The sequence below is a fragment of the Pleurodeles waltl genome, chromosome 3_1 (genome assembly GCF_031143425.1).
Source record: "Pleurodeles waltl isolate 20211129_DDA chromosome 3_1, aPleWal1.hap1.20221129, whole genome shotgun sequence".
NCBI classification, from domain to species: Eukaryota; Metazoa; Chordata; class Amphibia; order Caudata; family Salamandridae; genus Pleurodeles; species Pleurodeles waltl.
This window is the reverse complement of record NC_090440.1, coordinates 71,757,244-71,772,719: the sequence shown is the minus strand read 5'-3', so window position 1 is coordinate 71,772,719 and position 15,476 is coordinate 71,757,244. Positions and strand designations below refer to the sequence as shown.

General features: G+C 40.5%; 1 protein-coding gene across 4 annotated transcripts in view; it reads right to left on the bottom strand.

The window, feature by feature from the left end:
• Positions 1-713: 713 nt before the first annotated feature.
• The window catches only part of COMMD9 (COMM domain containing 9), a 35,980-nt gene continuing 21,217 nt past the window's right edge, over positions 714-15,476 (bottom strand). Inside the window, exons 4-7 of one of the 4 annotated variants that reach the window (XM_069221825.1) lie at positions 13,010-13,044; positions 6,901-7,004; positions 6,129-6,289; positions 714-1,161 (exon numbers count right to left, since the gene is read on the bottom strand). In XM_069221825.1, coding sequence (XP_069077926.1) covers positions 6,149-6,289; positions 6,901-7,004; positions 13,010-13,044 — 280 coding nt within the window. In that variant the 3' untranslated portion in view covers positions 714-1,161; positions 6,129-6,148. Of the gene's footprint in view, positions 1,162-2,156; positions 5,040-6,128; positions 6,290-6,900; positions 7,005-13,009; positions 13,045-15,476 lie in introns of those variants that run through there. The other 3 variants (XM_069221827.1, XM_069221824.1, XM_069221826.1) reach the window with 3 other exon arrangements.

The window sequence follows — 15,476 nt, the reverse complement described above, 5'->3', positions numbered from 1 at the left end:
ACGCGGTGAAGCGCTGAGCAACCCAACCATTGTAAGTGGTATTAGCACGGCAAATCGCCCATGAGCTGCAGGAGATATTTTAGCCTCTACACATGCCCATGTTTCCCTTTCAATAACGGAATAATTCTCTTACGCTCGTGTCAATCAATGTGATCTAAATGAAATCCAAGCTCAATTTTCTTCCTCTTCAGACTGGTTGAGCACTGATCCTTTTTCTTTTCTGCTAGCATCAGTCATTTATATGGTTTTGAACTCTATCAAAACCATGGAGTGGAGGTGCCTTACAAACATAATATTTTGTGTTTTCAAATTCAATTTGGCATTTCCTAGACCAAAAAAATGTAATCTGTGCTTAAGGAATTGCCTGATGCTGTATGTATTTTTCAGCTAATGTATACACAAACCTGAAATAAAACTCCACCAAGTTCAAGAAGGCCCTTACATTATCTTTATTCATTGGAGGGGGTATTTCTTGCTACCTCAATCACATTTTGCTTTGGTCTAATCTCCTGACTTCCTTCTACATAGCCAATATTGGTCACGCTACTCAATACAAGTTTACATTCTTACACTCTGCAGTTAACTCTTCTCTTCTAAAATTCTTTTTTTTTTCAATAATCTCTCATGTTCCTTTTTTTGATTCACCCAATCAAAAGGTGTTGTCTTGGAAAAACAGGACATCATGTTTGATCTTGAAAAACTTGTAACACAACTGAGGTGGCTGAGGCCAACACAAATGGCATTTTAATAAACTGAAAACACTTTATGGGGTTGTGAACACGGTTAATCTGAAGCTCTTTCTATGTAATACATTTAGAGGGTATGCAACCAGCAGGTCAACTGTGGAGTACCGCTTTATTCCTTTTATCATGGGCAACAATTAATTATTTCATCAATTTTTAGTAGCCAAAACCTGTGCACAAGAATGTTAGGATTGAAATATCGGAGATCTGCCACTGTCTAGTCTGGTCACCACAGAGGGAGGTGTCCATTCAGATGGTCCTACTGACTCTATCATTCCTTCTCTCTGCAGTCTGTCCAGTTCCTCTTCTACTTCCTTAAGGATCAACAGAAGTTCATTCCTCACTTTGTGTATTTAAAGTTGGGCATTAGACTTCAATATTATTTTACTGGAAACGTCTTCTTATTCCACTATTTTCACTGAAAAAAACACAAGAATTTGTCGTCAAATAACTTTGATCTACACATGAGGCGTGTTCTGGTCTAATCCAGGAGAGGGAGGTGGGGGCAACTGTTCTCTTAACTTGTTTGTTAAATTTATCTCTACACACCACCTCATTTACAATTGTATAGGGAGAACCTGAGTCAGCAACAATGCTCAAATTCACTGTCCCCTAATTCTTATGTTATACTCAATCTTCTTTTTCACACATCCACCTGTGCTCAATACATTATCATTTATGCTCTGCACACATATTTCATCCTGTGAAGTACCAGAATCAGATAAATAATCTTGGTCTTCTATTACACATTTAACTTTATTGGCATGCTTGTTCCTAAATACCTAACATAGTGCCCAATTTTCCCACAATCAGAACATTTCTGCGATATTGCAGGATGTTTTTTTGCTTAAAGCTAAACGTTGCATGCTATCACATCTGTAACATTAGTTGTACATATAATTCTTTTCATTCACTCCCATCCTTCTTTTCATAAGGCTCCTCCTTGCGGTTGTTCTTGTCGTCCATTTTCTTAAACGTTTCGTGCTCATTTCTCTTCCATATCTCTGTGTTCTTCACCACGTCCCCCCAGCACAGCTTTGACACATGTCCTAGATACCTTTGCTTTCTTTAACCAAAGCAATGACATCCTCCAGTTCACATTCTCCTATTAGCCCACAGTCTGTCTTGGGTATTAGGGCTATTCCCATGTGCATGATTAGCTGATCTCTAATCCACTTGCCATATAATGCTCCTAAACAACAGTGATCACTGGTTCGTTCACTCTATAGTAATCTATATGTGATATTTTCCTTGTTTCGTCTAAATTTTATTTTATAGACCTGTGGCTACATACACTGTGGGGAAAACAGGTATCTAGATCTTACACAGTATGCTTGAAAACATCATCTTGCCCAGCAGTTCTCTTTTTTAATTAATTCTGTTATACACCTTCAGACCACTAGGACCTAAACATTGTAATAATATATATTTTATTTATTTTCAGATGTACATCCTTATTCTTCAACTGTACAAGTATACTTTGAAAAATGTCTTTCCCTGCATCCATTTTTCTGAACGTTCATCATCCACTGGCATAAATAGTTGTGGAACTGCAAAGTTCACACATTGGTTTATACTCATATTGAATAGTAATCAACAACTGCTGCCAAAAGTAAATAAAGAACGAATGAAGTTTTTCCATTTGCCCAGTCAATGAACTTCATATCATCAATGGCTGTGTCTTTCTATGCGCTATGAACACATGCAATCTCACCTGGTATTTCGCCTTACCTCTGAAGCAGCCAGTCCATTACTTCTTGCTTTCTTTTTTTAAGTGATTTTAGAACAACACTGCCCATTCAGTCACAGAATTAGTTATATATTGTGGGCTCCAAAGATAAGGATACGAATGAGCAACCTTATGTCACCATGGCCCGAGTCTGCAGTTGGACCTGATCACCCACTGTTCCTTGATGGTTCTGAGACAAGAAGATTGATCCTTCGCACATGTCACTCAGAACTGCAGGGATAAGCGAAAGGTAAAGCCATGCATGCTCCGTGCATTGTGGAAAGGGCACCATCTTCTGTGAACTTTAAGTCCAGAGCAACTGGCACAGGATATGGCCAAAGGTCACATGTGGTACCCACACTCCACTTGGCATAACCAAAGGCCCTGCATACTCTGCGCACTGCAGGACTGTATGGAGAGGCACCATACCCTGTTCACAAAGAAGCCGTACTTGTTATAAACAGTGGTTGGCAGCGACCACGTATACCACAGCCAGCTCGGTGCAATCAAAAACCATGACATGGAAATCTGTTTGGATGTGGGGTAGACGCAGGGCATGGTCAGAGGCCATCTACTACAGAGCTGGCTGGGCATAGCCACACTTTATGCCTAGTGGGTTCTGATATTATGATGGGTGCAGAGGAAAGGATATGGGTGGTGTGAGTTGAGCAAATGGTAAGGGTCGACTAGTCTAGAGAGGGCTATCCAACTAGGCAATGTTCATTCGTAGGGAAGGCTAAGGTTGTCTGACGTTCAGAAACCTTTAACTGACATTATTGGGATTACCCTCTTAAAGACTTTTCATCACCCTCAATTTTAAGTCAAGAGGTTGACATGTGTACATTCGGACACGTAAAGACCCATTCTGTTAGGTCCTATGGCTGACGCTCCATAGTTTGGTAAAATACAACACACACATCCCTGGGATGGGCATAATAGCATACAGCCCTACATCCATGATTACAACACAAGTATAAGATAAACTACCTCTAGTAGGGCCCCCTACATTCTACATTATTCAATAATCTGCACTGCCTCAACATCTTTAGTGAAGTTCTGAAAATAAACATGCACAGCTTATAGAATTTGTCTTTATCACTGCATAACAACTATTTAGCATGGGCACATGCCTAGATGTCCACTTGGTGGATGATGTAAAATCACCTTAGAACACATCAAAGTTTCTAAAATTAGTATGGCACTACCAACAAATGATTTATATTGTGACTAAAATCTGTTATCTCCCTTTATAAGTGCTTATTCTACTACATTGCATTTTAATGTGGACCATGTCCTCAAGCCCTGTAATGGCTGCCATAACATGTTATCCATGTCGTGGTCAGCCAGTCGTGGGGAAGAGTCCAGACGCATGCCCCATGGAGTCAGGGTGCACTCCCCTTGCTGTCTTATCTTTTTTAATTCATGCTCAAGATGCAGGGAACCGGAGCCCTCTAATGGCTGCCACAACATATTGTTCAGGTAGTGGCCAGCCAATCAGGATTGACAGGGCCCCTTTAAAGTGGCCAGTCAGAGAATATCTGGACATCAACTAGTCCAAATATCACTATCTTTGTAACCCCTTCATGACCACTCAGAACATGACTTTCAATGAAAAGTTCTCGAAAGCGTTTAACCAGATTTACACCAAAAAACAAAAAGCACACTTTCTGAGTAAATTTCCAAGTCTTTGCCAAATTTGGTGTAATTCCCTTGACCTGTTTATTCTGTATCGCTTCCCAAAATGTCTTAAGGGAAGTAACAAACGAAATCAACCATTTAGGACTTCCCTTATCTTGGGCGTGCTTGATGGATCAGAGTTCCAGTGACGCCAGGAGAGCCGTTCCCTGCCACAAGAGACCTAAGTGAAAGTCCCAAAACCGATCAAGAGTTAATTCTCCTAGGAGAGTTGAAGAAAGAGGTCGAGAAGAAGTAGTTGCAGAATAGGAGGAGCAAGGACACTCCAACCTGTTACATACAGGAGGAAAGACGATGGTTGCCTGACTCGAAGCTCCAGGTAAGAAACAGGAGTGGGGGAACTGAAGTGGAGGCCAAACTTCAGTGTTGCAGAAGCAGAGGTAGTGGCATTCAATATGGGAATATAAAGGATCCGGAAGAGTTCATAGGCATGACTTCCACCCGTTGACCTGAAGAAGACAAAACATTGCTGGCTTGTGGAAGTTTACAGTCAGCAATAATGGCTTGGCCTCTTGGCAACCCTTGTTGGCTTTTAACATGTAGAACCATAAGGAGTTGTGGAAAATCTCAAAGAAGTAGCAGATACCTCAATCTTCGGGATCTTCGGGTGCCACAGTGTGAAATATATAACACAAGGAGTAGAAGGCTTCCTAATCCAGACAATCAGTCATAAAATCAGGGAACTAATGTAAATTGTCTTCACAATTCTCAGAATAGGTAAGACAAGGTAAGGAAAGAACAGTGACAATGAACATCATCAGGTGACCCATTAAAAGTGAATATTGTTTAGCAGTAATACGTTTATTACTGCTATAACACCTCTCCAACAGCATCCAGCACAAGGATTGCCATCTTTCTCACCATGTATGTTGCTAGGAGAAATAAAAAAATATATAATGTCAGAAACAAAACTAACTTTTGATAGGAAATTAAAATGGTAGTAAAATAAATCATTTAAACCAGAAAATAATACAAATAATGTTCTAACTAATAAGTCTAGTGCTGGCCTGTTAAATGTCACTGGTCTTGTGACTTTTTTGCTAAAAAACAAAAGGTATAATATAACTGAATTATAGCGCACCATATCTGCCACTTAATGTAGCATGTATTTTACCTTTATTTTGAGACTTAGGCCCTGTCTTCCCTTTATTTTTTAATCTTGTCCTTGGATGCTGAACTTTCTAAAGTAAAGAGAACAAAGTATTGCTGTATCAAAACTACTATGAAAATACAATTAAGGATGATTATAAGAAGGGGATCCTTATGCTGCTTGAAATAACCCAGAAGCAATAAAAAGAAAACAACAACTACTTCCATCAGTTAAACAAGAAAGAGTAAATACCAAGACTGGGCTAAGTAGCCAAGACACATTCCTAGAGATTTAAAAGTAGCATGTCCTACTTCTGTGCTAATTATTTTGAATACCTTCCCTTTGGCAGACTTCTCACAGAAATTAACAGAGAACGCTGGAAACAAAGACTCTTCGTCCTTGCGGTACTGCATGGAAGATGAGGCTGGATTAGGCTCAGGGGCAATAGCAGATCTATTGACTGGAGGGGGCCCTAGACCAGATCATGCCATGATGCATGGCCATGGGGTAAATACCCTTACTGGGCCAGGGTCGTGAACAGCCATGGAGGCTGGGGCGTGGGCACTACCATGTGTATGGTACAATCACAGGACAGAATCTGAGGGGACAACGAGAAGAAAGGGTCCTGGGACAGGTCCAGCTTTCCTTCAGTGAATTGTGTGGAAAATTCAACCCAACTCGCAATTTCAATGTCCGAAATCAACTTAGTAAAAACAAATCAAGAATTATTTTTGATTGCTCTGTGCACAACATGAACAGGTATGAGGATATCAATTCATTTCACATAGCCTTTTATCTGTGATCTTCTCCAAAGATAGAAAAAATGATATCTTGGGAGACAACACAAATGCAAAAATGTTTTTTTATTTACATTCACCAATCTGGGTTCCATCACTTGTTCGCCACTGTAGATAGCTGGTCTCGTATCCGCCCGAGCCCGTCCAACATGGTATCCAGCGTCTCCTTGCTCAACTCCACGGTTACCGCTGATACCAAGGGCTCGTTCCCACAGAGGCTGGCATCCTCCTGGATCTGAAAAATAATTAAGCGTGAAAGACAGTGATAATCCGACCACAAGGGCTTCTTCGGAGAACATCACGAATATTCCTTTCGGTTTTCAGGCTCTTCTCTAGAAGGCCCAATCTGGTTGGATTCACAAATGTCGACACCAGGCTCTCCGAATGTGACAGCAGGTAGGGACTGCAAGACCCTTCCACTCCACCCCTCATGATTTTGCAGGTGGTGTTTGGCAAAGTTTACAAATCTTGCATGAAGTTATAAAGATTGTCCATTTCCAAACTCTTCACTATTTCCACAACAAACCTTGAGCTGGGTGATTATTTTGACAAATATATGTTGATAGTCAGAATTTTCCCATAAATAAACGGGTTTGGTGGGTTTTTTTCTCCCTCGAAACCTACTTTTTGCCAAATTTTAACTCAGCATTTTTTTAAACTTTGCAAATTTCATGAACTTAGTGAAGGAAATATTGAAAACAAATTCACAAAGTTGTCAGAAATCAACCTTAAATATTTCACACACCAGGGGGCTGAGTAATATGGCAGCAATCATGGGTAATGTTTCTTTCTACTGTCCTTTGAGGTATGACGGTTTGGTATTACAATAGTCAGACCATGTCTTACCTTCATCTGGAGCAGGCAGGTGGGCACAGCCATTCTGCTGATACTGTCTGACGAGGTCTTGATGTCCACTCGCCAATCCATGTCAACGAGACGCGGCAGAGAAACTGCAGGAAGAGAGACACACAGTATAAAGGTTATAAACAATGTACAGAAAAGCAGAAATCATAGTTAAAAACATATTTTGTGCATATGTATGGCCCAACCTTCCTCTCACCCATGTAGCATTGATGCTGCTGAACTACTCTGGGTTTTAGCTCAGGCTGCCCGTGTCAAGACTCCACCTGCATACATCCACCCGCTGACCCCAAGAAGGCAAAACGTTGCTGACTTGTGGAAGTTTACAGTCAGCAATAAAGGAGCATATTATGCAGAATAAATAAAGTCAGCCTGCTTGTGGAGGATGAAGGGTATGGTTTAGCACAGCCACAAGCTTTCAGCTTGTGTCCTTTAAGCTAATACTCATTTGTGGTAAAAAAATTTTTACATCTTATAGTCGCCCTGGGCGAACACGTATGGTCAAGAGAATAGATTGGCTTATTGTGAAAGTTGTCAGATATAACAGCTCGGATGTGATTTTCAAAAGATATGAAAAAAAAGGATGTTTGCCTTATTTATTTTGAATGCTTTTGAGGGATTAGTGCTTTAAAGGTTGTAAACAGGTATTTTGTTAGATGAAAGCTCACAGATTAGCAGATTGAAAGAGCAGATGCCGAAGACATACTGTGACCAATGCAAAAGAAAAACAAAACTTTTCAGCAGCGTTGCTGAGAAGGTAGTTTTATCTCCATCACCATGGTGATTCCCTTACGTACAGCATTTGATTGGGAAGAAGTCGTGTGCGTGATCTAAGCCTAGGCCTGATCAGTTTATTAAGGAAACCTTATGGCAGGCGCACCAGGTCTGACACATTTATTGTGAAAAGCATATGTAGGAAATCAACATTTTGTGTATTGTTACCTGGGTTTTTTGCCTTTTGTTGAACCCTATATTTGTGCTCACTTTAATGCTGTGTACTTTACCCTGCTAACCCGCTTTAAAGTCCAAGTATTTTCCCTTTATATATGGTTGAATTGGCACACTCCTAATTGATATATTTAACTTGCCTGTAAGTCCCTATTATATTGCACAAAATGTACTCAGTACCTGGACGTTTAATGCCACTAGAGGACTTCAGCACCTACTGTGGCATCCACTACAGTGGCAGTGCAAATATGGCTCCAGGCCGAGTATGGTAGACTGGCTGTAACAGTCTAAAACATGTATTGCGACCTGCCAAAGTTGGTAAGGTAAAATCCTCCCTTTTAAATATAAGTAAGTCATCCCTTTGAAGCCTTGTAGCCCACAAAGTAGAGTGTATGGTATTTTAAAACAGATCAACATGTAGAAAATCAATATTACCAGGTCACTACAGTGACAAAGGCCCTAAAAGCTATTTGCACTGTGACAGGCCTAGCTGCCCCAGGTACAAAACCAGAGCACAGAGTAAAATACTGCACCCTAACTCTGGAAAGGGGTCGGCTAGAAAAATAATTAAACAACTATTTTTTAATAGTTATTAAAATCTATGTAATGGTGAAGTTGAATTTTTAATAAATACTGAAAAACTCAGCTTTAGAAATGTACCTGCCTCAACTGTGAGAAGGCTAATTAGAGGCATGTTCGTGGTCTTGAATAATTGGGGAAAAAGGTGTGAAAGTGCCCTAGGAGTAAACAATGAGCTGACCTGAATGGCTGGAGATGATCCTATAAATTCCACTGAATATGCAGGGTGGGGGCTGTGCAACTCCTTTTTGACACTATAGTGTTAAATCCTGTTTGACAGGTCCTTTGAACCACATGTAACTCTTGGACCATGCATGATAGGAAGATAACAGCTTGCCAAGACAACTCTTGTGGATCCACTGTGTGGTTTCTGGAGGACCCTTCTTTTGTCCCACCAAGCTGCTCTCTCTAGGATTGCTCTGAGTACAGTGCTTGCCTCGAACTGGATCGCAGTAGTAGGTGTTGGAAGACACTAAGATTACTATAGTGCACTCCCCACACACACCCGAACCCTACCCCGCAGTGCCCAGGTTTCATGCAGCGGAAGACTTCCACTGTCTTGAAAATGTCCTGACACGTGGCATTTTGGGCCCGTTTTCAGGAAGCCAAGCATGAACTATTTCAAAAGAAGGCAGGTAAGGCCTGGAAACTTTTATCCCATTGGGCAGGGAGCAAGTGTCACATATCCAGGCATCCACTTCAGAACTCTTTCTGGACCTGCAGAAGATGAGGAGAGGACTGGACCTGCTCTATATGACCTAAGAGGGGCCCTGAAGGCTGGACCTTGGATTGGACCTGCTCCCCCTTGTACCTAGGACAAAAAAGTGTACTCCAAGAGTGGGTTGGCTGACTTCCTGTGAGACTACACGGAGACCACGAGCTTCAAGAGGCCTTTTCCCAGAAGTACCCAGCTGACCAGTGGCAACTAAACCTGGAATGGATCCTGCTTTTGGCCTTTTCCTTACATCCTGTGAGTCTCTAAGTGACTCCCCTGGGGTCATGGGGTTTTTAGAAGTGTACTCCGGTGGTGGACTGGGACCTAAAGAACTAAGTCCGAAGGAAATATCTTTGACCAGGACATACTTGGTTGGTGAACCTGACCTGAGATCAGTGCAGTCAGCCTCAAATCTCACCAGAGTCCTTGCCTAAGATGACCATTGACCAACATTGGTACTTAGAGTTTTCTGGCACTATTTCTACTTAAGAAAAAAAATCACACATCTCTGGTTTCTCTTACTGGATTTTTGCTATTCTGGTGTCATCTTTTTTTAATTAACTTTGACTCTATTTTTCTAATTTAGTTTGTGATGTTTATTGTTTTGCATTTTGACTTTAGCTCTGTTCTGGTACTGTATAAATACTTTACCCACTGCACTAAGTTAAGCCTGTCTGCTCTGTGCCATTGCTACAAGGGGGTTAAGCTCAGGTTAGTCACTGGAGCACTCACCCTGACAAGGGTTGCGATTAGTCCTGAAGTGGGCAGTCGCCCACCACAAATAATAATCCAATTTCAGACAGCATACATTTAAGTTAAGGGTGAATTGTTATTACACTTTATTAAAGCATGCAGACCTGTATTTAGTTACACAAACTAGAGGATGCAGTGTAATAATCCGTGTTGGGCCATCTTATGAGAAGGTTTGTTTGTTTCAACAACTGCAGTTTTGTATATATTTGTAATTTTATGATCATGTACCTGATGGATGTCTTGTGGCAAAGTGAATCCTCATTATAGTAGCCCTGAGTTGGTTATGGTGGCAAGCCAATGATAAAGGCTATAGGCCTGATTGGTTCATTTGTAAAAGTTATGACAGATGCCATAGGTCCATTCTAAGTATCATAAAAAGTTACAACAAAGGAAATAGGCCTGACTTATTTATCAGGAAAATCAATTTTTAAAGCCAATTGGCTTGTTAGAGTGGATTGTTAATATACCATGTCAAAGCCTGTATACGGGTATTTTTTTTCCAGAGAATCACAATGATAGTCTTAGCAGGCAATGGCTTGAGTGTTTTTTGGCCTCTTTGCCTAACTATTGACTGCTTGTAGTATGATAAATCTTGCTAGACACTATACACACACACGTACACACTTTAGGTCATATCTCTTCAGCCATTGGTCTGTGCCAATTTAATTCATACCCTGCTTCTATCCAGCGTAGGGCAGTGGGTCACTCTACTTCAGGCACTGCCTCTATTGCCTTGAGTGGTGGCATTTTGCCTGATGATGTGTGCACCTATCTGAAAATATGTGCCTTTCAGCGCTAGGGCTGTTACCTAGCTGCTCATTTCACCTGCAGTTTCCTGCATTCCATGCAGCCACTGCATTTAAACCAGGCAACCATTATGGAATGGAATTGCCCATAGTAAAATGTTTTACTGTCCAAGATGGCCAACATGTTATTTCAAAACATGGTGGCCGTGTTGAAAATTTAAAACAATGCACTATGTACAACACTATTACAAGACAGCCGTCCATAGTTATCTTTAATTTCATTTTATGGTCTGGCTTGACAGCGCAGCTGCCACCAAACAATTATGTGAGCATCACAAGGAGAGGTGCTTTGGCTCCGCCCACATGTTGATAGCCTGGAGTACATGTTTTGATGGGTAGTCGTGTGCTTCCGCAAAAAAAGGGTTTGGCCTCCAAACACCTGTGATTCTTTTGTTTATTTATCCAGCTTCCTGTGGTTGAACTTTCAGGAGAACACACATGACATTTGAATGCTATTTAAGTGTCTTACATAACTAGATAAGGTATGTGTTTCCTCTGGCAGCAGCACAGATGGGAGGAGGGCAGTCATGAACCTATATGGATTTTTAGGTCTGGCTTAACAGTGCAACTGTTACCTGACCTTTTAACTTAAACCAATATTCTACAGTTCTTTGCTTCCACACCAATACATATCCATTACCATGAAATCAACGTGTAATGCTTCACATTACCATACAACTTCTTTTAAAGCCAGACCTACTGGCATTGGCAATGCCTGTTTTTATTGCAAGCACACACTTGCCATGTTTCTTAAAATAAATATTACATTCCCAGCTCAATTTCCCATCATTATGATTTTGAGTTTAAAAGGTTGAGCATTCTTCTGTGAAAATATGCATTGGTACACCTGCATGTGCCATGGCTCTTGAGTACCAACCCTTGTGAATGGGCTACAGGTGCCTCTGCGGTGTACACAACAATTGTGGGGGCGGCATCGTCTTTAATGAACATTACAGTGGATGGATTACATGACACTGTCAAGCCTTAACAGGTTCAACAACGTCTTGTGAACGTTTAACACCTATGAATATGCCAACTATTGACTCAGAGCCTTAGGGTGATCATGTCCTTCGCAGGTTTATTTGAAGTCGCTTTAGTTTGTAAAGAGAGGCGCTCCTCAGTGCAATGTTTCATACGCACAGATTCTCTCTGTGAATTTTGGAATGAACCTTATTTACACCACATGGTTTGAAAGCAAGCACGTTTTCTCTTTCTCTACTTTTATTCTTTAGATTTATTTAGCATATTTTGGTCGAGTTTGTGTGTTTTATGGTGGATGAGTATGTGTGTTTTATTGTGGATGGGTAAGTGTGTGAATGCAAGAATGAGTCAGTGGATGGATAAATACATGCATAAGTGTAAGGATAAGTAACATAGTACATTTATGATGACTTACCAAGTGCCCAAACTCACCAGAGACTAAAGAAACACTTTCCCTTACAAGCCAGAACAATTAGCATTGGCAATGCTTGTCAGGTTTTGACTTTCAACAGGTGGTAATGGGGTCGAACAATCAAGGTACACTCTTAGAAGATTTGTCTGAGGGTACCAAGCCTGGTTTAGAAAGCACACATCACTCACAATAAGTAAATGTTACCAACGTCCTTTAAAATAGTATGACTCTTAATAGCTTAGCGCTTCGATGCTAAGGCCGGAATGCGCTATATAAATGCCCTTATACATACATACATTAATACCATTAAGTAAAAATGCTCAGTAATTTTAAACGGTTTATGGCGTTTACCAATCTTTGACTAGTCTCAGGAATAAGACAGCTTTTAAGTAAGGAAGGCCATGCAATGATGAAAGCTAGGTAGTTTATTAAGCTACTAGGAAACGACCCCTGGCAGCAGTCTCCTCCTCTGTGAGCTGCCAAAATCCCCAGATAGAATTCCTACCAACAACATTCCACATTCTAATATCTCAAGTGAAGATAGAGCAATAAAAGCTTAAGAAATACATGAATATGAATGTAACACATTACATGCCAGAATTAACTATGACAGTTGCTCCAACCACATATAATCAGCAGGATGAAAGGGAGGTACTTGGGAATATTCAGGGTTACAATCCTGCATATATTTAACCAAGGATTAGCAAAGTGGAATGTCTATTCTTAGGTACCTTGGCACATACATATCTTACTGCTTAAGAGCCTCTTTTGAGTCAAAATTGCAAAAGGTAGATGGCCTAAACTCAAGCAGGTCTGCACCTTAAGGGACAGTGTGGATATTACATTGCCTGACTCGATGTGTGGACATTGCTGAGAAGGTTTGAAAATATAGTAACTTACTTTGGCTAGCTTCTGCTTCCTGTCTCCAGCTGGACCTGTGAAGTTAAACACAAGTCATAAGATCCTTCCTTTCCAGGCACTGTTTTTCCTTTTAATAGTGATTTCTATTTAAAGGAGAGCTCCTATCAGCATTTGACTGGACTTGTGGAAACTCTGGCAACAATAAGGTTTATGCTACAGCCAAAATTTATTTTTGACTTTTGAGCCGGGCTTAGGCAGATGGATGGATGAATGGACAGATGCATTTGTGCATGCACATATACCCAAACACCATTTAATGTCACAGACCAGCCCATAAGAAATGTGGCTGATTATGAGGCCAGGAGATGACCTTTAAAGCTTGTTAGAACAGTCAACATAAGCGGTGCTGCAGTTTTACTAGTTCTATTGACACAGTACCCCATGACACATTACTTCTTGGAATGAAATAATTGGTATAGATCACATCACTCTAAACTGGATTTCTTCTTACCAAAACAACAGAGAAACATACTAGACTCACACACCAACTTCATCTTTAATTTTCTACTGCATAGAAACAAGAGTTCCACAAGAATCTATTATCTCATCTCTACTCCTGAACATATTCATGAAATCACTGCTAAATCTTATCAACAGTTTTAAACTCATCTGCAACAACTATGCTGACAAAACACAGATAATTCTCAAACTGGAAAACCTCAAGGACGTAGGTACATCAACACTAAACACCTGTCTCGTAGCCAGAGATCAATGGATGACGTTGAGCCAACTTGTGTTGAATGCTTCAAAAACGTAACTACTGACCTGCAGGTAAAACTATAACCCTATATCTTTCTGGCGAGATGAACGGAGAACTTGGACAAAAATACCAACAGTGGTGAAAAATCTGAGAATTTTGTTTGACTTTGCTCTTTTCATCAATACTCAAGTGGACAGGTTGTCCCGATTAATCTCCTACACAATGAAAATACTTGGACGCATCTTTCATTTCCACTAAAAGTATAAGCAACGATTATTCATCCTCTCAAAACGTGCCTATGCAAAAGGACTATAGCATAGCACTCCACTCTCAAGTGTCAGAAGGCTACAAATAATCCTAACCTTAACAGCAGTGAGATTACTTATAAATGTAAATATACAAACCCATATGTAGGCAGTTTGGAAAGCTCCAAACTGGCTCCCAATAGCAAGATGATCCTCTTTCAAACTACTGTGCATCACTCACAGAGCTATGAACGGCAAAGGACCAAACTTTATTCAAGCAAAAATCAAAAAATTGTCACAACCCGGGAATTTATATTCCAGATTGCCACCACATGTATTATTCCTGCTTATAGGAAGAAAAGCATTGGTGGTGCTACTTTCTATGTTCATGTAGCAAAACCTTGTAATTCCCTACCTGCAAGGATCAGAACCACGGAAAATTACTTCAAGTTCAGACGGATATTTAAAACCTGGTTATTCCCAATGTGATGAAACAAAGAATCCACACGTTCTCATTTCCTGCCTACAGGCAGATACACTTTCCAGACCCTCTAAGATCAAGGAAGTGTTACATCAGCAGAATACCATAACAACCAACCCCCAATATCAGAGAGAATCACACCACACTAGAAACTCAACACCCAAGCATTTTCCTCAACAAAACAAATATGTAACATTATGATAATTGCAAATATCAATGATTGTCCACTCCTCAAAATGTCAACAGACACGCCTCAACAAATAACTATCTGGACGTACCACGTAACTCAACACCGCATATTATAAAAACCAGTACAAAGTGAAACAATGTCAATAATGTTCAATATCCATGTAAAAAGGAACAGACAGTATCAACATCATGAACGGCCAAACAGAACAACCTAAGGCAGAACAACCGATATCACCTGCCCACAGGTAATCAACTTTCAGCCGTTCTTTCTACTTCCTCAGATTGGATCCTACCTCAACACTGCAAAACTCCTTGTGTGACAATAACCCGATTTAATCTAGGGTTTACTCTCTCCCTCCAGCCTTTCTATCTGAATGTTACTCTTCATACGCGGAAACGTCTGTGTGCCCCAGAGTTAAAGCTACCCTTGCACACGCATGCTGCCTTACTCTCCGTTATATCTCAGCAAACTAACTAATTCCTTTCTTGTGGATCATGAAGTCTCCTTCTGAGTAACCAATCCTGGAATACCAAAACCTTTTAACCTATCTACTCCTCCGGCTCAGATAAATGACAATTTCTCATTCTATTTAACCCCTCATTGCTATCTCACAATATCTAACCTTCTCTGCCATATCTACTCACCCCTCTTTTTCACTTGCATTAATTCAATTTAATACTGCAAACTAAATCGTATTACCCTGATACCGTTCTACTTGAAAATGGAGGAAAATCTTCAGTTCCTTAGAGCACAAGACTAAACTAGTAACCAACAATTCCACAAAACTAATGAAAAACCACTGGAGTAACCACTAACTTTAGGGCTACGGA